General features: G+C 38.7%; 1 protein-coding gene across 1 annotated transcript; it reads left to right on the top strand.

Annotated features, from left to right (window-relative positions):
- The first annotated feature begins 3,754 nt into the window (after window positions 1-3,754).
- ncoa6 (nuclear receptor coactivator 6) lies at window positions 3,755-23,840 on the top strand. The gene is given in 16 exon segments (XM_048179373.1): window positions 3,755-4,020; window positions 10,539-10,802; window positions 10,994-11,149; window positions 11,313-11,435; window positions 11,580-11,708; window positions 13,085-13,933; window positions 14,024-14,155; window positions 14,274-15,672; window positions 15,770-15,885; window positions 15,972-17,735; window positions 17,738-19,468; window positions 19,577-19,624; window positions 20,720-20,750; window positions 21,112-21,153; window positions 21,468-21,613; window positions 23,348-23,840. Coding segments are annotated over 15 exon segments (6,945 nt in total). The 5' UTR covers window positions 3,755-4,020; window positions 10,539-10,576; the 3' UTR covers window positions 23,401-23,840.
- The last annotated feature ends 154 nt before the right edge of the window (window positions 23,841-23,994 follow it).

A 23,994-nucleotide genomic window follows, 5' to 3' on the forward strand; every position in this document is an offset into this window, starting at 1 on the left:
GTTTGCTGTGATCAAAGGTTTAATAGATGCAGGCGAATCACTGTCATTTAGGAATAAAATTGCATTGGTGTTTGAATCGAGATTGCGATCTTTTAACGATTAATCGCGCAGCTCTACCTGTTGAAAAATGTTGAACAACTCTAAATATTTAAGCGTATTCCTTTATCCAGAGTTCAGCTTAGCTCACTTCTCTCAAAAAACTTCATCATGGGATGCTTACAAAACGATAAATAAACCATATTGAAGATGTTCCAGGTATGCTGGACTCACGTTGTCTGCTTTCCCTTCACACTCAGCTGGATTTATAAGAAACATACTCATTAAAGTGTGTCCAAACTTTTAACTTGTACTGTATATTTCAGTAAGTCTTTTTTATTAATTGCTAGTTCCTTGAGGATTGTGTAGGAATATGCTTTATGCGAATGACTCCACGGGTAGAAAAAGGAAAATGAAAGGATTTTTTTCATGTCTTGCAAGGTCTCCTGATCTGAAGTCTTCATGAAGGAGTAGCTTCAGAAATATGTGTAGCTGTTAGGCCTGCATGAAGATTGAATGAAAGTGAAGTTGACATTCTTGCATTGACAGACAGTGTACTGTAAATGCTACTGTTTACAAATTAATTGTGTTGTATATTATTTATTGATTATATTAGAGGGTTTGGTGGTAACAAAATGGTAAATATATAGTCTTGTTTTATTAGCCAATCAAAAGGGAAATTACCTAAAATGAATGAAGCTAAGAGAAGGTCACTTGTAAAATATGAGGCAAATAAGATGGATTTTCCTACAGGTATGTGTGTCATACGCTTTCATAAGCAATTTAATATATGCTATAATTGTTATTTGGTTCAACCGTTTTTATTTTAAATTGTTAATGTCAGTTTGCTGATGTAATTTTAATTAATTTTCTCTTTTATGTATAAACAGTGAAATTCATGTCTTGAATGTTTGCTACGCACATCATTTTCTTCTGAGAGTGAGAGACAATCAGTTGACTTTATGACAGTGATTTTAGTGATTTTTTGTTTTTTTTTGTTGCCACAACTGATCATAATTGCACTGTAACAGCGTTACTGTTGTGCTTAGTAGCTTTACAATGAGAGTGACCAGGATGAAGAATAAATATTTATATGTAGTGTAGGCCTAGTTTCGTTGCATTATTGTTTTGGTGCTCCTGCCTCCTGTTGCTTTAACCCTTGTGCGCTCTTCATTTGGGAAGTACACTCAGGGTCTTTGGGGTCTCAACAAAATGTAATTTTGTAACAATATAATTGTTTTTTTTTGTTTTTTTTAAACAAATGTAAGCTGTTTATTAATGTTTTTACTCAACATTTGTACAGTTTTTGGAGGATTTATCATATTTTTTAAAAACAGCTTTTTATGTAAATTTCACTTTATAAAAGACCCACATTTCTGACTTTCATTCATGGGGATAACATGAATAATTTTTGCCCATCTTTTGAAAAATGCAGTTTCAAAATTTCAAATCATTTTTACCAGTAGATGGCTGCAGAGCTCCACTATTTGCTGTGCTATTTGACTAACTAAAGACATCTTTTCACAAGTATTTTTCAGTTGGATTCATATCTAAATATTATGAAATCACAATTATAACAATAAAAGCTACTTTTTGTCAAAGTTTAGTATTTTTGTAATAAAAAAAAATCAGTTTTTCAATATTGTTACATTATGATGAGACCCTACTTAGAAAATAGACAAAATTCATCCTCAAAAACATTTTTGAAAAACTTATTTTTTTTTTTCAGTACAAAAAAATGCTAAACTTTGACAAAATGTAATTTTTATCATCATAATTGTGATTTCATAATATTTAGATATGAATCCAACATTTATAGATAAAATGAAGCCTCCTGTAATTCTGTGATCAAACAACTTCCCTTGTGGGGGCCCGAAGTGTCCAAGATGAAATCCTTCATTCCGAAGGGCCCTTTTAGTCACTTCGGTTTGGAACAACCCTTCAATTGGCGGCCATAGCACAGCAAATAGTGGAACGCACCGGAGTTTGTTGCGTTTGTTGGATCTCAGACGACCAAACAGCGATTAAACATTTACTGATCCGACCAATGCCAAAGTTATCACACCTATCCAACAAATCCAACAGACGAGTGCGGTGTGAACTGAAACAGCTTACCCGCATTTAGGTTGGCGGGTGTTTTCAAGCCCTAAAAGCCTGCCCTGTACACCAAAACTACCCACATTTTTCTTTCCGCTGCCCCAAATTCCTGCAGAGTTTGGGCAAAAAGTTTGGAACCACTAAGATTTTTAATGTTTTTAAAAGAAGTTTCACTACCAAGGCCATTTATTTAATTAAAAATACAGTAAAAAACAGTAATATTGTGAAAATTATTCAATTTAAAATAATGTACTATTTAAATTATTTCAAAGTAATTTATTCCTGTGATGCATGAATTTTCAATCGTTGTCTTCAGTGTCAAGATCCTTAGAAATCATTCTAAATGTGATTTGGTCAAGAAACTTTTATATTTTCAAGTGAAAACATTTGTGTACTTTTTTTTTTCAGGATTCCTTGATGAATAGAAATAAAAAGCATTTATCTGTACAAAGCTTTTGTATAACCGTTCAAAAGTTTGGGTCAGTAAGAAAATTTTTTTGAAAAGAAATAAAGAAATTACTTTTTTCAGCAAGGATGCATTATATAAATGGCAGTGACATTTATAATGTTACGATATGATAAACTGTTCTTTTGAACTTTCTATTCCAAAAACTGAAAAAAATATTGCACAATTTTGTATATGTACACATTAAAGTTTCTTAAAAACATATTAGAATGATTTTGAAGGATCATGACATGAAGACTGGAGTAATGATGCTGAAAATTCAGCTTTGTCACAGGAAAAATTACTTTGTGAAATATATTAAAAAAAAAAAAAAAAAAACACTGTATTTTTAATTATTTTGAAACTTCTTTTACAAAATTATATTTTGTTGTACATTTACATTCCAATAAAGGTTATTGATGACATTTTGAGGAGGTGGGGTAGACCCCTGGCACGGTGCTTTTGTCCTTAAGCATTTTTTTTCATTACATTACTTTTACTTTTATACTTTAAGTAGTTTTGAAAAGTACTTTTACACTTTTACTTGAGTAAAAAGCTTGAGTTGATTTCTTCTACTAATACTACTTCTACTTGAGTATTGAATGTGAATACTTTTGACACCACTAAAAACAAGATATCACTCCAATTTTTTTTTAAATTTGTAGATCTAGAAAGTGTTAACAACTGTACAAAGTTTCATGTTATTCGGACAAAATAAAGAACAAATGTCGTTTGGGGTCTAAAAAGACCCTCTAAGGGTTAAATATGCTAGATTTGCTTATGCAAGCTATCACTGGAAAGGACTTGTATAGATATAAATTCTAAATTATTTTTAAATAAATGGGCCCCATAAAGGCTCAGAGAGTTAAACCTATCACTGAACATAATTTAAAAACGTCACAGTCTAATGAAAGCGAATTAACTGAGAAAACTAAACGCCCAGACAAAAAGAAATAAGATGATAAAACAATGTTAAAAAGCTCTTCGTTATGGACTCATAAATTACTAAGAAACTACTAGTGTAATGCATTAAGATATTTATTTCATGTAACGTATAATGTAGCCTATATGAAGCTAAAATGCAAAATGTAATTTTTAAAGACAAAATTAATCTGTTATCATATTCAGCAAAGTGGTCACTACTCCAAAAAGAAAAAGCGGAACCTGTGTCTTTCAGGCGACCGTTCACTTCCGGTCATCTACGTCCGCCCCTTCGGTCACTCGTGTTTTGTGCTGGTGATCTTTCTGTCACAATATTTTTGTGATCAAACCTGCTCCTGCGTACTGGACGGTAGAGCGGACACGAACGCTCGGTCCCGTACAGCGCGGACGCGCGCACAGCCCTGAACTTACGTGCACAACGGCCTCGAGAACGCGCCGTTAGCGTCTGTTAGCATATACCTGTTTACTGCAGTAAAACCACTCCTCATGGACTGACAACGGTGAGATTTTACCTCCTCATTACTTCATAGGAACATTAGTATGAAATTAGCACGCAAATGTGTACAGTGCATGGAGGGAACACCCTTTTATTGGTGTGATAGTGACCAGTGAGGCTCTCTATGTTTGTGTAGCTAATACATTAGCCTGAGTGAGGTTAACTCATTATAATAATGCAGGTATTCGTTACGGTGTTATTGCTAGGATTACATGTACCAGATATGAGCTTTAAATTCATTATAATGTTGTATTGTTTGACTTACGCGTAGGTGATGTGGTTTGTCTTTGTTTTGATATTGCTAATGCTAATGCTAGAGAAATTAACCCATATGAAGCTCTTGAGTAAAGTCATCAATAATTGCAAGGATAATAATGTACGAGGTGTTGTGTATTAGATATTTCACAGTTACAGTGTGGTCAGTTTGCAGTAAAACTCCTCTCAGTATTACTAAAGGCACCTCATACCAATATTTGACATCTCATCAGAAGTGCCACAGGAGTTATCATAAAGTATCATTGTTGTTTCACTCTGTTCTTCGAGTTGCTGATATCTTATTTGATAAAGAAACTTTGTGTAGTCTTGGTAGTCTCGCTAACAAATAATCAAAGTACTAAAATAAAAACGGTTTCTATGGCGTATATATCAAAGTATCATAGTATTACCACTTTTTTTATAGGGCTGGTTATTGTTACACATTAAAGTACATAACAGGGTTTCCTCATAATATAACTAACATTCAGTCACTGCTTCCTGTTGTGTTGCTTTATTGTGTATTATAAAATACTTCATGAAGTTGTTTTATCATTTTCTGTTTAGGGGATAATGGCATGAATGGCATCGATTTACTTAATAAAAAAAATAAAAATAAAAAAAAGCATAAAAATTGCAATTGATACATAAAAAATTTAGTTTTCCATTATAAGCTTGATTTTTTTTTATTTTTTTTTATTTCTCACAAATGTTTGGGTGATGCAACTCTCCTGATTTCATAATGAAGAAAAAAGCCTTATTAAAAGAATCAAACCTAGTATTCTTGCGCAGTCACACCCCTGCAGACTCTCATGACTGTGTCAAGGTCAGTAAGTCTTTTAAAAGATCAAAGCGTTTGACCTTTTTATGACGAAGCAAGGTCATGTGCTCTGACTCTTCAAGAACATAATATTTATGAATTAATAAAAATAAATATTCTTTACCTTGAAGGTATTTTTTAAAACAAAGTAATGATTAAGAAGTATGTACGCTACCGCTCAAAAGTTTTAGTGTTTTTGAAAAGTCTCTTAAAGGGTTAGACCTTTGTTCATCTTCAGAACACAAATAAAGATATTTTTGATGAAATCCGATGGCTCAGTGAAGCCTCTATAGACAGCAATGGTACTTCCTCTCTCAAGATCAATAAAGGTACTAAAAACATATTTAAAACAGTTCATTTGAGTTTGGTGGTTCTACCTTAATATTATAAAGCGATGAGAATACTTTTTGTGCACTAAAAAAAACAAAATAACAACTTTTCAACAATATAGTGATGGCCGATTTCAAAACACTGCTCCAGAGTTTTACGAATCGAATCAATGATTCGGAGTGCCAAAGTCGTGATTTCAGCAGTTTAGCCGTTTGACAGGAAATCCGAATCACTGATTCGATTCGTAAAGCTCCGATACAGTGTTTTGAAATCGGCCATCACTATATTGTTGAAAAGTTGTAATTTTGTTTTTTTGATGCAAAAAAGTATTCTCGTCGCTTTTTAATATTAAAGGAACACTCCACTTTTTTTGAAAACAGGCTCATTTTCCAACTCCCCTAGAGTTAAACAGTTGAGTTTTACCATATTCGAATCCATTCAGCCGATCTCCGGGTCTGGCGGTACCACTTTTAGCATAGCTTAGCATAGTTCATTGAATCTGATTAGACCGTTAGCATCTCGCTCAAAAATGACCAAAGAGTTTCAATATTTTTCCTGTTTAAAACTTGACTCTTCTGTAGTTACATCGTGTACTAAGACCGACGGAAAATGAAAAGTTGCAATTTTCTAGGACCGATATGGTTAGGAACTATACTCTCATTCCGCCGTAATAATCAAGGAACTTTGCTGCCGTACCATGAGTGCAGCAGGTGCAATGATATTACACAGCGGCTGTGACCCCCTGCTTGCACAGGGAGCATGCCTTGCAAACATGGAGACATTTGTGAGAGACTGCGTAGTATCATTGCGCCTGCTGCACCCATGGTATAGCTACAAAGTTCCTTGATTATTACGCCGGAATGAGAGTATAGTTCCTAGCCATATCAGCCTAGAAAATCGCAACTTTTCATTTTCTGTTTTCTTAGTACACGATGTAACTACAGAAGAGTCAAGTTTTAAACAGGAAAAATATCGAAACTCTTTGGTCATTTTTGATCGAGATGCTAACGGTCTAATTCAGATTCAATGAACTATGCTAAGCTATGCTAAAAGTAGTACCGCCAGACCCGGAGATCAGCTGAATGGATTCGAAAACGGTAAAACTAGGGGAGTTGGAAAATGAGCCTATTTTCAAAAAAGGTGGAGTGTTCCTTTAAGGTAGAACCACTGAACTCACATGAACTGTTTCAAATGTGTTTTTCGTACCTTTATGGATCTTGAGAGTTAAAATGGCTTTGCTGTCTATAGAGGTCTCACTGAGCCATCGGATTTAATCAAAATATCTTAATTTGTGTTCCGAAGATGAACGAAGGTCTTACGGGTGTAGAGTGACATGAGGGTGAGTAATAAATGACGACATTTGCATTTTTGGGTGAACTAACGCTTTAAGCCCAAAAACTCATTGCCAGTGAATTTGTCGCTGCATGTCTCCAGTGGCTGGTAGTGAGGGTGCTCCAATCAGGATTTTTGGGGCTGATTACCAATTACTGGAAGCAGTAAGAATCAGAACTAGAAGCAGAAGCAATACGATCACTGATACCGATCACCTAAATACATAATACTTTTCGTAACAATGCATTTTAAGTATAAAAAAATTAAGTGATGAGAAAGTATTATGAATTGACAACTCTCTATTTATTGGCAAGCAACGTGCAAAATATTCCTTTCGCGCGCTCAAAAGTGACTAGGAACAGCTTAGAGCTTAACAAATATAGCATTCCTGTGAAATTAACAATAAAAAAATAAAAAAAACAGAATGGTCTTTATCAACAGAAAGTAATCAAATGTAAAACCACTGTATAATCCTCACTGTATAAATATATTAATCCTTCTAAATCAATAGCAGTGAGTGATTTTTCTCTGTCTTTTGTTGTTTCATTAACATTAATGACAGATGACAGCAGGAATATTAGGCTGCTGTCACTTTAAGACCGAATGCACTGATCTAATATACTCATACACATGCAACTTTTTCCCCAACTGTTTGTTCATAAGACATAACCGACAGACCGGTGAATGTAGTGAAGTCATTTTTGCTGCATGTAGAAAAATTGTCTCATGAGTTTTGTCATCTGATCGACTCTTTTGATCACCTTTTATAGAGACCACCGATCAAACTATATAAAGCTATTATCAGATGATAGCGATCACCATCCGATCAATTGGAGCACACTTATTTCCAAGAATGATAGTCACGGATGCTATTCCAATGTTGTAGAAAACAAATCCGTTTTCTTGCCACTTGCTGGGCACAACCTACATCCTGTCGCCAACGGTCACTGTTGCTTGTGTCGGAAATTGCTAGCTCTATTGAAATGAATGGGATTATGTAGGGATGTTGGATTCTAGGTTTTTCGACTATCGACTCGCACCATAGGAGTCGATAGAACCAGTTGAAAATTAGTCGAATTTCGTGAAATATTTGTCAAATTTAATGTTGACATTACCTCAAATTGATGAATCATAATCACTGTTAACTGTTGTGCTACCTAAAAATCACAAGAAACAGCCGTGGTTAAATATTATGTCAGAATTAAATAAACGAGAAAGAAGGTATTCCTAATGAATTCATCTCATTATAATGGTCGGGTGATCATCTCTTGTTTAGGTGCAAAAAACTGCATGGACACAGGGTTGCTAGGTCTGCACAACAAAACCCGCCCAATTGCTGGTTTTTCGCTGAAGTAAAGACAACTTCAACTGAAGAGTTATGGCCCGTTCACACCAAGAACGATAACGATAAAGATATAGTTCTAAAAATCGTACTAAATATAAAAGAATGGCACTGTCCACCCCACAGCAATAACGATAACGAAATAGGGAAACAATATCATCGGGATCACTTTAGGAACAATTTTCTTTCCAACTGTTGAACGATAAAACACTGACAGCCAATCAGAATCCATTCGAATTTAAGGGCTCACGCATTTAAATTGGCAGACGACATTGTGGAGAAGTTAATCGCAGAAGTCCAGAAAAAGCCACCACTGTTTGACAATTCAAATCCCCTTTCAAGGACCCTTTAAAGAAAATGGATATATGGAAAACAATCGGTCATACCCTCTGAATAAATGATAAGAAGATCATGATGTCAGGCTAGCAAACAGTGTAACATAAAAATTACCTCAGATATCCAGTACTGGTTTTGCTGTAAAGGTGTACTTGGTTGGATTATATCAATTACACTAGCTATTCACTCCAAACATAACATGATGAGGACATTTGGGATGTATTCCAGAAAGCAGGGTTAACTTACTGTCACATATACCCTGAACTCTCGGTTGATTAACCCAAACCTTGCTTACTCGTGGTATGCTGGTTCCAAAAATGCGTCCGGGAGTAAGTTCAGCCAACCCAGAGTATGTTCCCGGTTAACACACAACAGAGCGACGAATCGATGATTCACCATGGAAACAGACGCTAAGAAAAAGCGTGCCATTCTACTTCATTCTTCTTCTTTTGTTTAATGGCGATTTACATAACCTACTTGGTGCACATCACCACCTATTGGGTGGTTATGCAATCATTTCTTATTCTTAATATTGTTTGATGCTAATTATTAAATAAGATATCACATATATGATATGTATTTTATTATAGAAATTATAGCATAGAAAATGTCCTGTTATAAAGGATAAAAAGCAGATCCATGTGTGAGATGACAATAAAATACATTCATATATTAGAATTGATATAATATAATATAACATTGTATATATAACTGTAACTATATAACAAATTTAGATACATTAATATAACCATATTGATAATATAACATGCATCTGAATTCCTCTTAAACTAACCAACCCTTTAACATAACCTGCTCCGGAGCAGGTTATGTTCAGAGAGCAAGTTGCTATGGTTACTTACATACCCTAAAAGTTACCTCCGTTTTTGGAACCGAAAGTTGAGGTTATCCGCTTACTTACTCTTAAACATACCCAGGTATGTCACATAACCTGCTTTCTGGAATACCCCCTGCTGGTTAAAGCTGTGAAAAATGTAACAAGAACAGCAAGAACAAGTTGTACACACTTTGAAACGCAACAAGTGAGCTTAGAATAAACAGACCGTTATCGTTCGTTGGTGTGGATGCAAATATAGTTATCGTTATAGTTATCTTTATAGTTATCATTCTTGATGTGAACGGGCCTTCAAAAATACTAATATGGTATATTTATTGATGTTTTATGCTTGAAGTGTCTTTTTAATGATTTATTGTTGTTAGTGTAATGATTATGAACCCAAATTAGGTTCATATGGAAATCCTTATATTTATGCATTAATATAAACTACAAAGTATGTGTAATTACAAACTGAAGTCACTGTGACTGTCGCATGTTGCTTTTTTGCTGCGTGTTTCTGGAAGTGTGAAGGGGAGTTTATGCTCATCAAGACTGCATTTTTTTAATCCAAAATACAGTAAAAACAGTAATATTGTGAAATATTATTATAATTTCAAATAATTATTTTCTATTTGAATATATTTTAAAATGTTATTTATTCCTGTGATCAAAGCTGATTTTTCAGCATCATTACTCCAGTCTTCAGTGTCACATGATCCTTAGGAAATCATTGTAATATGATGATTTGATGCTCAAGAAACATTTCTTATTATTATCAGTGTTGAAAACGGTTGTGCTGCTTAACAGTGATACAATTATTTCAGGATTTTTTGATGAATAGAAAGTTAAAAACAACAGCATTTATATGGGATAGAAACCTTTGGTAACAATATAAATGTATTTACTGCCACTTTTGATCAATTTAATGTAGGGCTGGGCAATATATTGCATGCGACAGATAAATCACCTTCGATAATGAACGCGATATTGCATAGCTTGTCAGTGATCTACGGCTCTGTCTATTAAATGCCGCTCCATTTGAAAGCAGGTGATGGCGTTTTAGCGGCAATCAGGGAACCGGCTTTACTGACGAAATGCGCGTGACAATCGCATGCGATATATCGCCCAGCCCTAATTTAATTCATCCTTGCTTAATCTTACTGACCCCAAATTTTTAGAACCTTGGTGTATTCAAGGTCTAAAGAAAGTATATTATTTCTTTTCATTTGATGGTTTTCTTATCGATGGTGACAAACTTTGTTGTTTCTCTTTTAGCATCGTCACAGGCTACACAGCTCTTTCGGTGAAGGGCTATGGCGCATCAGCACGGCTTGTCTGACCTCTCCCAGGATGCTCGATCACCTCGAGCCGCCTCACTCACGGATCATGACTCCGGAGTGGAAGATGGAGATGATGGCTCCCACAGCCCTACCACAAACTCCACAATCTATGTTGCTTTCAAAGGGAACATGAATGATGAGGACTTTCAGGAGAAGCTGGATACCATCTTAAACAGGATGCCTGATATGCTCTTACTAGGTCAAGATTTGGCTTGAAACTTTAATATATAGAGAGAGAGATTCATGCTATCTTTGCTAAGTGTTTAGTTGGTTCCTTCTAATGAAATGGTTTGACAAACGCAATTTTTTTTTTCATGTGGTCTTTAAATGTTTTTTTCCCCATCTCCTTGGGCTTATATTTCTCCTGTACCTCCACTCTGTCTAATGAAGGTACTAACAAGCTCGAACCCAAGCGTGTGGAGCCGTGGAACAGCGTGCGTGTCACTTTCAACATCCCCAGAGAAGCAGCCGAGCGACTGCGCCTCCTGGCCCAAAACAACCAGCAGCAGCTGCGGGAACTGGGCATCCTCTCTGTGCAGATTGAAGGTACAGATGTGTGACATTCTGCTCAGGCCAGTGTGTTTCCTTGTGACCTGATTGCCGCCTTTGACCTTTTTTGCACTTTGTATTTTTAATTACATATCAGTGTGATGTTAGCCTTTGTTCTACAATCAGCAAATGTGTTGATTGGTCTGATGGGTTCATACAGGTGAAGGTGCTATCAACGTCGCGGTTGGACAGAACCGAAGTCAAGAAGTAAGGGTTAATGGTCCCCTTGGTGCACCTGGTCAGATGAGAATGGATGTTGGCTTCTCTATGCAGCAGGGCCAGGGTAATTATTCACAAGTGCTAATCTTAACACAGTGTACTTTAGCTCAAGTCCTAATCAAACACACCTGAACAAACTAATCAATGTTCTCAGGATGACTTAAATTTCATTAGACAAATGTATGCTGAAGAAATGCTTGTTTTTCAGCTGGAATGCGAATGAATAACCCTTCGGTATCCATGATGCCCCCTGGGGCTAATATGGCACCACAGGGAATGGTACCGAATAGTGGTGGACAGATGCAGCCAAGAGCACCAAGACCACCTTCACAGACAGGTAATGATTTAAACATCCAAAAGCCATTTGTTAATTTAATGATATGACCCCTATTTTTATGCTCCATACTAGGGGTATAAGAAATTGTATTTCACAACAATATATATCTCGATATTGATTTATTTATTTATTTTTTTCATTTTTGTTATTAAAAATAAGAAGTAAATTACAAACAGTGTGGCAAATACATTAGAGCAAAGATATTTTTCAACTACAGTAGGTTTATTTAACATGTAGTAAGAAATACTACAGAAATTGAACCAACTGCATGGAGTTCTTTTTCAAAGCTCATTGCTCTTAATAACTCTAATAACTCAACATCAAGCACATCCCACTTTTTATTTTCTCATTAATGCATGTTTCTTTATGTGTGTAACTTTAAGTAGTACTGTGCTACACAGATGTATTTACATACCACAATATAAACAATATAGTAAAATCTTGAACAATAGACACTGTGGTAATGATATATACCATCAGCCCTACTCCATACTGCCCTACAAAGGCAAATGCAATAGTTGTGTCACCACTGGAACTTGGAAAAAAATGTCTTCCAAGGCTCTATAGTGTGACCATTTGCGAAAAAGTGCGTGCGACTGAAAAATTATTTGAGCACCAGTGCAACTGACCTGATCAGGCCCGGTTCTACGAGGGTGCTACAGTTGCACCCTCAGCTGAAACTAATAATAGCGTATTATTAGTGGGTCACAAATGACCCAATGCGTATTTGTGTTTGCTTTCTGGAGAGCGTCAAAGGCTTCTATTTACAGCGTGTTTTACAGCATTGAGCAATGTAGCCAATCACAGACATATCTGTTGACTTCTTGATTGCAATGGCCAATCATATTCCACCAGAATGGTTAGCGTTCTGGAGCCTTCAAAAAAATCCTGGACAAGCGAGCCTTGCTCTGATTTTGCATCTACATACAGTAATGCTAATGTATATTGAAAAAGCACAAAAATGTCATTTTTCAAACTGAATTTTCAAGTTTTAGTATATGTATTAAATGAACTTTGGAGATTTGTGCTTCACATGATCTTTGTCACTCACTTCACATTGATATCAGGCATACTGAAGAAAATGAAGCAACTGTGATGTTTTATTTTTATGCCTCCTAATTTAATGATATAATTTAAAAAAAGTTTTTCTTTTACTTAACTGACACTTAACTGAAGTTTAAAGCCATAGTGCAACTGTTGATTTACAGGTGAGTAGGCACTCCTCTGTTGTCAGATAACTTAAGACCAATATTAATCCAATTAAAAAGTAAAAGGTGATTTGTGGGTAAAAGAGTCCTATGCAAAGCAAAAAAAATGTTATTAACAGGTATATAGTTCTCATTTTATCTTTCAATATTTTTCACTTTCTTTTTCAGACCAAATGGATCCCATGCTGGCCTTACAGCAACAGCAACAACAACTCCAGCATACTCAAGTGGGACATGGTCCAATCGGCAACTTAGGCCCACAGGGACATCACATACAAGCCATGCAGGCAAATCGACAGTTAAATCCAGCAGCCCTACAGCAACTTCAGCAACAACAACAGCAGCACCAGCAACAGCAGGTTCAGCTGGCTCAACTAAGTGGTGCACGTGGTCCTTTCAACCCCTCTAACCAGATGCCTGTACCTCCTGGCTGGAACCAGTTGCCCTCTGGTGTTCTCCAACCACCACCTGTCCAGGGTCCTATGGGACCAGGTTGGAGAAAAGCCCCCCCACAGCCACAAATGGGGCAGCGTCAGCCCTCTTTGGCATCGGTTCAGACGCCCAATCATCCACCACCACCATATCCATTTGGAAGCCAGCAGGCTGGACAGGTTTTTAATACAATGACACCGCTTCAGTTGCAACAACAGCAGCAGCAGCAGCAGCAGGCAGGGGCAAACCAGTTTGCAACCCCTCAGCCCAAAGGCCCTCAAGGAGCACCAGGTGTAGTTGTCTCAAGAGCACCTCCTCCTCTGCCTCCATCCTCTGCCACGCAAGGCAATATTGCAGCTAAGTCCCCTGGTTCCTCGTCATCTCCTTTCCAACAGGGCTCACCTGGAACTCCTCCAATGATGGGACAGGGACAAGGGCAACTTGGTCCACGTCCCACAACCCCCCAGGGGTTCCCACAGGGTGTTGGATCTCCAGGTAGAGCTGTGATGGGCCAGCAAGGAAACATTCAGCCAGGCTTTATGGGCATTCCACAACATGGACAGGTCCCTCAAGGTGGTATGGGAGGTATGCTTTTAGCTGTTTAATGTAAAAGTGATATATTATTTATTTGGCTGCCTGTATTTATTTATTTATTTATTTATTTATTTTTTGCAGGTATGCCCAAACGAATGCCAATGGGGTTCCCAAACGCTCCTGTTAATCATAACTTTGCACAAGGACAGGTTACTACCACTGGAGCAGGTAGTACACCCCAATTACAAAATAATCAGAGCGTTTCGAGCACTGGTAAGATGTGTACAAGTGGATTGTTTTAATTTGCCTTTGTTCTATTGATATTTGAAGTTATGTCCACTTTCTATGCAACTTTAATTCATTTTCAACACCTCTGAAAATCTTATTATAGGTGTCCAGTCTTCAGCCTCAGCGCCAAACCACATGCAGTCAAATCCTCTTCAAGGTGCTGGAATGATCCAACACACTAGCATGCCAGCCCAACCCCCAGGCACCACCTCAGGTGGTAGTATGGGGCAACCTCAGCAAGGTCTTCAGACTCAAATGATGGGTGTACCGCAGACCCAACATCAAACACAGGCTGTAGTTTCCTCACAAAGTCAAATGGTACAAAGCCAAACAGGGGGCCAGACTGTCCTGTCCAGGCCAGTGAATACCGGGCAACGAGGAATGACCCCTCCTAAGCAAATGATGCCACCACAGGCTCAAGGGATCATGCAAAACCAAAACCAACACAGTGGAGGACAGGGACATCAGGCATTATTGCTTCAGCAGCAGCAACAACAACAACAACAGCAGCAACAACAACAACAACAACAGCAACAACAGCAAAATGCTATGATGGAACACATTGTAGCTAGTCAGATACAGAGTAATAAGCAGGCTTTTGGCCCAAAAGGTCAGCCTGGGGTTATGCCAGGCCAGATGATGAGAGGTCCTTCACCCAACATTCAAAGTAATTTGCCACAGTTTCAATCTCAGATGGGCCAGCAACAGATGACTCCACAACAGCATCAGCAACAACAACAACAATTGGCTCATTTGCAACAACAGCAGCAATTACAGCAACAGCAGCTACAACAACAACAATTACAACAGCAGCAACTACAACTGCAGCACCAACAGCCACAACAGTCACAAATGCAACAACAGCAGCTACAGCAGCAACCCCAACTACAGCAGCAACCCCATCAGCAAATGGTACAACAACAGTCTCAACAAATTCCAATAAATGGCAACCCCAACCAAGCACTGGGAATTCATGGACCTCAAATGCGACTTCCAGGAAATCACCATTTAGTGCAACAACAGCTTCAGCAAAAGCAACAGCAACAGCAGGTGATGCTGCAGCAGCAACAGGCTGGTCAGCAACATCAGCATCAACTTGGAGATAGTAGTGGAAATGCTGATATCGGCCAACAGATGGTTCCAGACCTGCAGAATCAGCAACAACAGCAGGGTATGTTGGGGGGTCCTCAACATTTACAGGTTGGCAATGGCCATTTTCCTGGTCATCCAATGTCCTTCAATCCTCAGTTTGCTGGTCAGATGCCAATAGGAGGCCCATGTGGGCAAGCAGGTGGATTTCCAGTAAACAAGGATGTGACATTAACCAGTCCCTTGTTAGTAAATCTTCTCCAAAGTGATATTTCTGCCAGCCAGTTTGGTCCTGGTGGGAAGCAAGGAACAGGTGGGGTTGCTGCTAACCAGGCTAAACCTAAAAAGAAAAAACCTCCTCGTAAGAAAAAACCAAAAGCAGGAGAAGGACAACAGTCTGCTGATGGTCTGTGGTAAGTGCTTTTTATTCTTTGATTTTTACACTGAAGCAGAGGAAATAACTGTTGCACTGTTGTAAATAACTACAAAGTTCATCTATCTCTGTCTTAGTGGTCTGGATTCAGTACCCCATGGAATGGAGGAAGTAGAGATGCAAGGGCTGGGTAGTGATCAAGGGACTGGCCTTGACTCTAACGCCAAACATTCTGAATTCGCAAATCGACCAGGTAAATGATTGAATCTCTCTTGTTTGATGATCGATTGTTTTTACATAATTGTTTTTATTTACTTACATTTTACTTTATTTCTTTAGGTCTGCCTGGTCAGTCTGGAGATCAAAGGGTATTACAGCAAATGCCAATGCAGTTTATGCCCCCACAACAGCAGCAACAGATGCAGCAAATGCAACAACAGCAGCAAATGCAACAGCAGCAGCAGTTACAACAGCAGCAGCAACAACAGATGCAACAGATGCAGCAGCAACAGATGCAACAGCAGCAGATGCAACAACAGCATCAACAAATTCAACAGCAGCAAATGCAACAGCAGCAAATGCAGGGTATGCAGGGTCCTCAAGGTCAAGCTGGAACATCACAAGGAAACCATCATGTCCAGACCCAGATTCATTCACAACAGTCAATGCAGATGCAGCAACAACAACAGCAGCCACCACAACACCTCCAACAACAACTGCAGTCACAGCCACAACAGCAGCAACAACAGACACAGCAGCAACAGCAACAACAACATCAGCAGCAACAACAACAAATGATGATGATGCTTAAAATGCAACAAGAAGCTAAGAATCGAATGCCACTACAGCAAGGTGGTCACATTCCTAAGGGTTTAGTCAATCCCAATGATCCATCTCAGAGAATGCCTGTATCGCAGCCGGGCAACATGCCTGTAATGATCGATCTTCAAGGGCATGGAGGTGTTCCACCTTCTCCTGATAAAGCCAGAGGCATGCCACTCATGGTGAATCCATCTCTCACTGGACCAGCGAGAAGGACACCCCTTTCAGAGGTTGGACAACCAACGCCACCAGAGGAAACCCCTGGAAACCATAGCTTGCAGGATCGGGGACCCCTTGAAATTGGTCAACAGTCTGGAAATGGAAATCAACCAATGATTCCCAACCAAGGTCCTAATACTCATTTAATGAAATCTGTGCCTTTATCAGTGCCCCACCAGCCAGGAGCAAGTCCCCAACAGCAGTCTCAGCAAGTGGCAGCAATGGCTGGCTCACATAATATTCACTTTCCCAGTGCTCCTGCAACTTCCCAAAGTTCCCGCCCTAAAACCCCTAACCGAGCCAGTCCCCGACCATATCACCACCCTTTAACTCCAACCAACCGTCCACCTAGTACTGAACCCTCTGAAATAAATCTGTCCCCTGAGAGACTGAATGCCTCTATTGCTGGTCTTTTCCCTCCAAAAATTAACATTCCTCTGCCACCGCGGCAGCCAAACCTTAATCGAGGCTTTGATCAGCAAGGTCTTAACCCAACCACCCTTAAAGCAATTGGCCAGGCTCCACCAAGCTTAGCAACTCTTCCTGTCAACAATAATACCAGTGGCAACAATAATGGCCCACAGTCTTATCCATCAGGTGGTGGCATAGTAAGCTCAGGAGGAAAACAAGACAAACAGACTGGTGTTGGGCAAGCTAAAAGGGCTAGTCCCAGTAATAGTCGACGATCCAGCCCTGCTTCAAATAAAAAAACAGCCACTCCAAGCCCAGGAAGACAGAAGGGTGCCAAAACTTCACTGATATCACCTCCACATCAGCAGCAGGTCATGGTTAGTCCACAGAACATTATGGTTAGTCCCAACTCAGTGCTCCCAGCTACCTCTGCATCTTTGCCATCAGCAGGATCTGGAGAATCACAACAGAGTTTAAATTCTGTGCAAACCCTACCAGGCAGTGCTGATACAGTTAGAGATGGCCATGTACTGGCTACACAACCAGAGCAGCATCAGCCAGTTCAGTTAAGAGAGCAGTCTGCACCTAAAATGGCAAGCCCTCGGGTGCCATCTCAGGAACCCAAACGGCAAGACCCTAACAATTTGGTTGAAAGCGTGCTGAAGATAAACAACAACCTCGGACAACACCGCAACATGACCTTGGCTCTGCTGCATCACCAGCATTTAGAGATGCTCCAACATCTCTGAATCAACTATTGGACAATACAGGTACCCCATCTTTGTCAATGAAATCTCAAAATATTCCTCAAGTGGGAGGAGAGCCTGTGCAGAAATTGAGCCCTCATGCGCCACTAGCTCAGGAGAACCAATCCAATCCTGTTGTCTCACAGAGCACAAATATTGGCACCTCTTTGTCTACAAGTGAAACTGATCAAAAACCTAAATCTGCTTCAGTATCAAGTCCAAATTTTGTTCCCAGTAGCAGTGCAAACCTGCAGTCTGTCAGTGCTGTATCAAGTGTTAGTTCAAACCAAGCTGTGCTGTTAAGCCTCACTTCAATTCCCAACCCTTCAGTAAGTTCGAATCACAATCTAATACCCATCTCAAATGCATCTCAAACTGTCTTGCAAAGGCCTATCTCATCAGCAGCAACTCCACAAAACCAGATCACAGTCTTTGTAACCTCCAATCCCATTAGCTCTGCTACCAACACTGCTTCTGTAGTTCCTCCAGCTATTGTTTCCAAGGTACTGGCAGTTCCCAATAAAAACATAAGATCTCCAGATGTTCGTCAACAAAATCCTACTCAAACACGTCCACAGTTCATCACAGGACCTGTGTATTCAATATTTCAAGCTACGTCTGTACCATCAAGCACTAACGTCATGTCTCAGCCTGTCACAATGGTTGGCCCCATAGTCTCTGCCAATATCCAGCTTACTCCTACCTCAGTGTCAACTACATCACCCTCTGCACCAGCGTCAACACCTATGCCGACAAACACAACTGCCGTCAGCATAGCTGCTACTCAGCAGAGCCGCACTGTCATTGGGCAGCTTCAAGTTCAAGTACCTGCAAGCCAGGCATCCCCTGTTAGTGTAGTACCACCATCTCAACAGCCAAGTCCTGGAGTTCCAAAACAGGAGAGTGTCTCTGATGCTAGTGGCTCAAAACCTAGTCCTGTTGGGCAGTCATCCTTACATTCTGGCATGTCCTCACCCTTTCAACAGCGTTTAGCCTCTCCACCTGCTTGCTCTAGCCCAGGGGCTACAGCTGTTGCTCGCAGAAGTCCCCTGTCTTCAACAACAATGTTAGCCAAAAGCAGTTCAGTCCAGACTGTTGTAAGCAAAAATACTATACTCACCATCTCTTCAAGCAGTGACAATGATAAAAAAGAGCGAACCCCTGTCACTCAGATAGGAAAAACTGTGGATGTTGCCACAACTCATGCTGCTTGTGTGGTTACATCTGAAACGGTATCTACACTCCAGCCTTCTGCTCCAGTGACTGTTTCAGCTGCTCAAATAGCTCAGCAGTCTCCACTTCCTCCAAAAGTGTCTTCTCCTGAACCTGTGCCCTCTCTTTCTCCAGTCCTTACTTCTACACCAACGTCTAATATGCCACCCCCAACCTCTACATCTGGAATGCTTCACCTGTCTAGTCCTGTTACTAATTCTTTGCCATCCTCTAGTTCGCCTGCAATTTCAGTTGCTGCATCTGCTGCTGCTGCTGCTCCAGGACCTTCCACTACAACTTCTGGCTCCTCCACAGCAACATCCCCACAACTCTCTGGGGAACATCAGCCTTCTTCACTTGTGGAGACTAGTGTACCTGACACCGCTGAAACAAAAGAAGCAATTGTTGATGCTTCTAGCATCTCAGGTAACTGCTTGACGTTAATGAAGGTAAATTCATTAGTTGTCTAGTCAAACATGAATGCTTTTTTTAATTCTTAGTTGTTCTTTATTTTATTTAACATAAAATATACAGCTCATCCTGAAGCTGCACAAGAAGACCAAGCTTCATGTGACCAAGCTGGTAAACACTTTTTTTTTTTTTTTTTTAAATAACTTTTTACCCATGCAAATAAAAGTCAGGTAAATAAGTCAGGCAGTAATATGTGAACTAACTTAAGCCCAAAGTATACTTCGGTTTTTAAGCATTCGATTAGCTTATGTATACAGCTGAATGCATATGATTCTTTCAGGTCATGTAGGAAAAATCATATTTATGAGCTGAACACACATTAATGCCGCCACAATGTTGTAAATATGTGTCTGAAGCTCGGGATTTTCTTTAAGCCCCGATCTGTACGAGTTGGGGGTGTGTCAGTGAGAAACATGGCAGAATATACTATAGGTATTTAACAGTGACATCATCAGGCTTTTCTATTTACAACGAAGTAAGCTAATTGCCTGCAAAAAATATGACAGCATTCGAATATAACAATATCTGTAATGATAAAGTTTACAGTGGCTTCATAAATTAATTAAAATATAAAAAGCAAAATGCACCAGATGCACATTCTTTGTTCTTCATTTTCTAGAAGTAGAAGTGCTGTATTTTTGTGTAATTAATTAAGAGAAGGTGCACCGCCATCTTACTCCGACAAAAGTGACTTGAATGCACCTGCTGTCCGTAAAAACACGACTTCCCACCTCATAAATACGAACTTTCCAGGACGACTTGAATGCATCAAAGTACACTCCATCTGATAGTGTGCGCAAACACACACTCAACACATGCACACTAGAAAGTTGTATCTTTGTCCAGTGTCTGCGCTCTTTCTCTCCAGAAGTGCACATGTGAGCTTACAGAGCATGAGCAGTTTGTGTGCGCGTACTAGGCTGATGATTTCTGTCAGGTGCACTGTATACATAATCTAGCATACACATAAAAACTGAAGTATACTTTGGGCTTTAGCGTATGCTAATCTAATTAAAGATTATGTAATCAAGACTGGATCCAATCCAAAATCATCTCTCTTGTGGTCTGAACCCACCCATTTCGCTCAGCTTTGTGCCAGCTTGACTCAGACCAACTCCCAGGAATGTAGCCTGAAGTTGACAAATAGAAATACAATTCACAATCAGTGTTTGACACAAAACTAATTTCAGTTGTCTCTATTTACAGGACAAGGGGTTACCACTGCAGCAGAACAAGGGTAAGGCAATATGTAATTCTGTTTCTTCATCAATACGATATAATCATGTTCAGCATCATGTGTGAAGTCTGTCTTGACCTCTTGCAATGTCTTTTTATTTTCATTGTACCATTCTTTTGTAATTGCTCTTTACCTGAATTTTAAAAATTAATATGCTTTATCCCTTTGTTGATTCAGTGTTTCAATCAAAAAGAGTAATTTTATTGGTTAATCTGAATGAGCTCACCTCATGACACTAATAATCATGGAATGATTCATGAAATCATTCTTTTTCCTTGATCTTTACTCAAATATGGGAAAGGAGAAAAAATGTTGTTCAGCATCAAAGCAGTTTACCGCTGTTTTTCCACTTCTATAACAGATGGGCAAAGAAAAGAAAGACGCCCGTCAACTTAGCCCCAAGGTATGTATATACCAGACCTGTAGATTCCCTGCACGGGGCAGCGTGGCCATTTCAGTAAATATGGTCATGAACAGGACGGACGTTATCTGTGGTAGATGAGGAAAAACAGCAAGTATGAATTCCTCAGTTGTATAGAGGACAGATGTGGTAATTTTCTTCAGTGTTAAGACCATTGAGAACAGTTGATTTCCAAACCCAAAGAAAACTTGAGTGTATATAGCATACAAAACTGACTGTATGACTGCAAACTTACCGTACTCTGTGAACGTATCGATTAACTTCTTGACCCTGTTGCTTACCTCTTCCTTCTCCAGGGATACAAGGGCCACCACTGAGAAAGCAAAAGGTCCCAGTCGACGAAGCTCACGAACAGATAAGGAGCCTGAGGAGGAAGCATCCGACAATGGGCAGAGAAAAAGAGCTGCTAGGCCCGGGTCAGCCTCATCTAACATAGGAAAAGGTATAGGTTACCGTTCTAGTCAACTAAATGGATATCAGGCACAAATATTTGCTCTGCAAGTTAGGGGTTGCCACGACTACTCATTTCTCCTAGTCGGTTACTTGTCAAAACAATACCCGAGTTACTTGAGTGCTTGTGGTTTACAGTTTAAAAAAATACATAAAAAAAAAAAAAATAGTAGTAACAAGTCTCTTACAACTATTGTAAAAAAAAAAAAAATAAAAAAAAATAACGGGTTTCATTTTGTATTTCACAGGCAAAATAACACATTGTAAATTGACTCAACATTATAACCTTAACATCCGCGTCATTTGATGTCGAACAATATTTGCATAAATTGATTAAATTAATTTTAACAGTTAGTCAGTAACAAAAATAACGGATCTGTACTCACACCACTTAGATCTTCACTCAACCACTTCAAAATCGGGGGTTTGCGTTAAAACAATCGTGTTGTGAAGAATGCAGCATGGCTATTGTGCCCTCGAGTACTCGATGGCTCCCAACAGCGCTGACTAGTGGTTGAAGCAGTTGACTACCTGACTAGTCTATGCAAGCCCTACTCCAAATACATGATTCTTTTATATAAAATAGTTGCAAAATATATATCTAGATATAGAAACTTGATAATTGATGATAATAGATTAAATTGCTCCAATAATAGATGTTCCATTCTTAATGTTTAAAAGGGATAGTTCACCCAAAAATGACAATTATCACATAATTTCCTCACCCCCAAGCATCCTAAGTGTATATGACTTTCTTCTTTCAGCAAAACACAATCTGACTTATATTAAATAATATCCTGGCTCTTCCCAGCTTTGTAATGGGAGTTTTTGAAACTTCAAAAAGCGCATTCATCCATCATAAAAGTAATCCATACGGCTCCAGGGGGTTAATAAATGCCTTCTGAAGCAATGCGTTTTTGTAAGGAAAATAACATTTTATTAATTAAAAATTAAATATAAAAATGTAACTTTATAAACTATAATCACTGGCTTCCGGTAAAGGCCGTACGCAAATCTAGTTCCAGCGGACCTCTGACCCGACGCATGACGTATTGACGTATTAATAAAACGCAGATCCTAAATTAGAAATCTAAAACAAGAATTTTTAAAGACAAATGTTGGAGGATTTCGATATAAGAGGAGCTTGAGTTTGTTGCACAGCCCTATTTGTCTGAACCTAACCTAAGCTTACGCTACTCCTACATCCTACGTCATGTGTCGGGTCAGAGGTCACTCTTCCACTGGAACTCGACTTGCCTATGGCCGTTGTGGGAAGCCAGTGATTATAGTTTATAAAGTTATTAATATTGATATTTTTCTTTAAAAAAAACCCATCGCTTTGCTTCAGGAGGCCCTTATTAACCCCCTGAAGTGGATTACTGTTATGATGGATGGATGCACTTTTTTGGGGCAAAATCTCGGGTACCATTCACTCCCATTATAAAGCTCGGAAGAGCCAGGATATTTTTTAATGTGACTCTGATTGTGTTTGGCTGAAAGGAGAAAATCATATACACACAGGATGGCTTGAGGGTGAGTAAATTTATGGGATCATTTTCATTTTTGGCTGAACTATTTCTTTAATGGTATGTCTTGCACAAGATGTTTTGGCTAGGATCTGTTAAAAGCAGAGAAAATCCACTGTATATCACAAGACAGTTTACCACAAATGCTGGTTGGCTGATTGAAATGTCTAATCTACCTTTTCTTTCCTCTGTCTTTCAAGAAACAAACACTGGAGCCAGTCCCACCCAGGCAAAACGAAGGAAGTCAAAGTAATCATGAAAACCTGTGAATTGTACATTATTTTTTTGTTCTCTGAACTTGTTTTATCTGCTGTTTTTCCTTTTGTTCTGAGCAAGATAACCATGTACAGAAAGTTGTTTTCTTTCTTTCTTTTTTTAAATCATGAAACTGTATTTTGTCCCTGGCTACTAGATTGAGATGTTTAGAATTGTGTATGATGTGTTTGTATGTCTTTGTTTTGGTGTGACTTTTTTATTATTATTAATATTGATAAATTCTAGAGTAATCGTGTGATGCAGACTAAGAATAGAATCATGTCTGTTGTATCACAATATAATAATGTGACAGAATCAGAATTTTTACTTCCCGACCATGATGTATATCATGAATTAACTGCATTTCAATACTGTCAGCACCCATGTTCACCCATTTAGCCCCCAGATCACATGCATTAAACTATTTTTACTAGTGTACAACTGACTTGGGGTTTTTTTTTTTTTTTTTTGTCACTAAAACATGCAATTGAAGAAAAAGAAGCTCCATCTCAAAATGTGATGTTTTTAATACAAAAGTACCATTTTATTTTAACTTTTTTTTTTTTTTTTTTGTAATTTAACTAGAAATATC

This window comes from Megalobrama amblycephala, linkage group LG24 (genome assembly GCF_018812025.1).
Source record: "Megalobrama amblycephala isolate DHTTF-2021 linkage group LG24, ASM1881202v1, whole genome shotgun sequence".
Lineage (NCBI taxonomy): Eukaryota > Metazoa > Chordata > Actinopteri > Cypriniformes > Xenocyprididae > Megalobrama > Megalobrama amblycephala.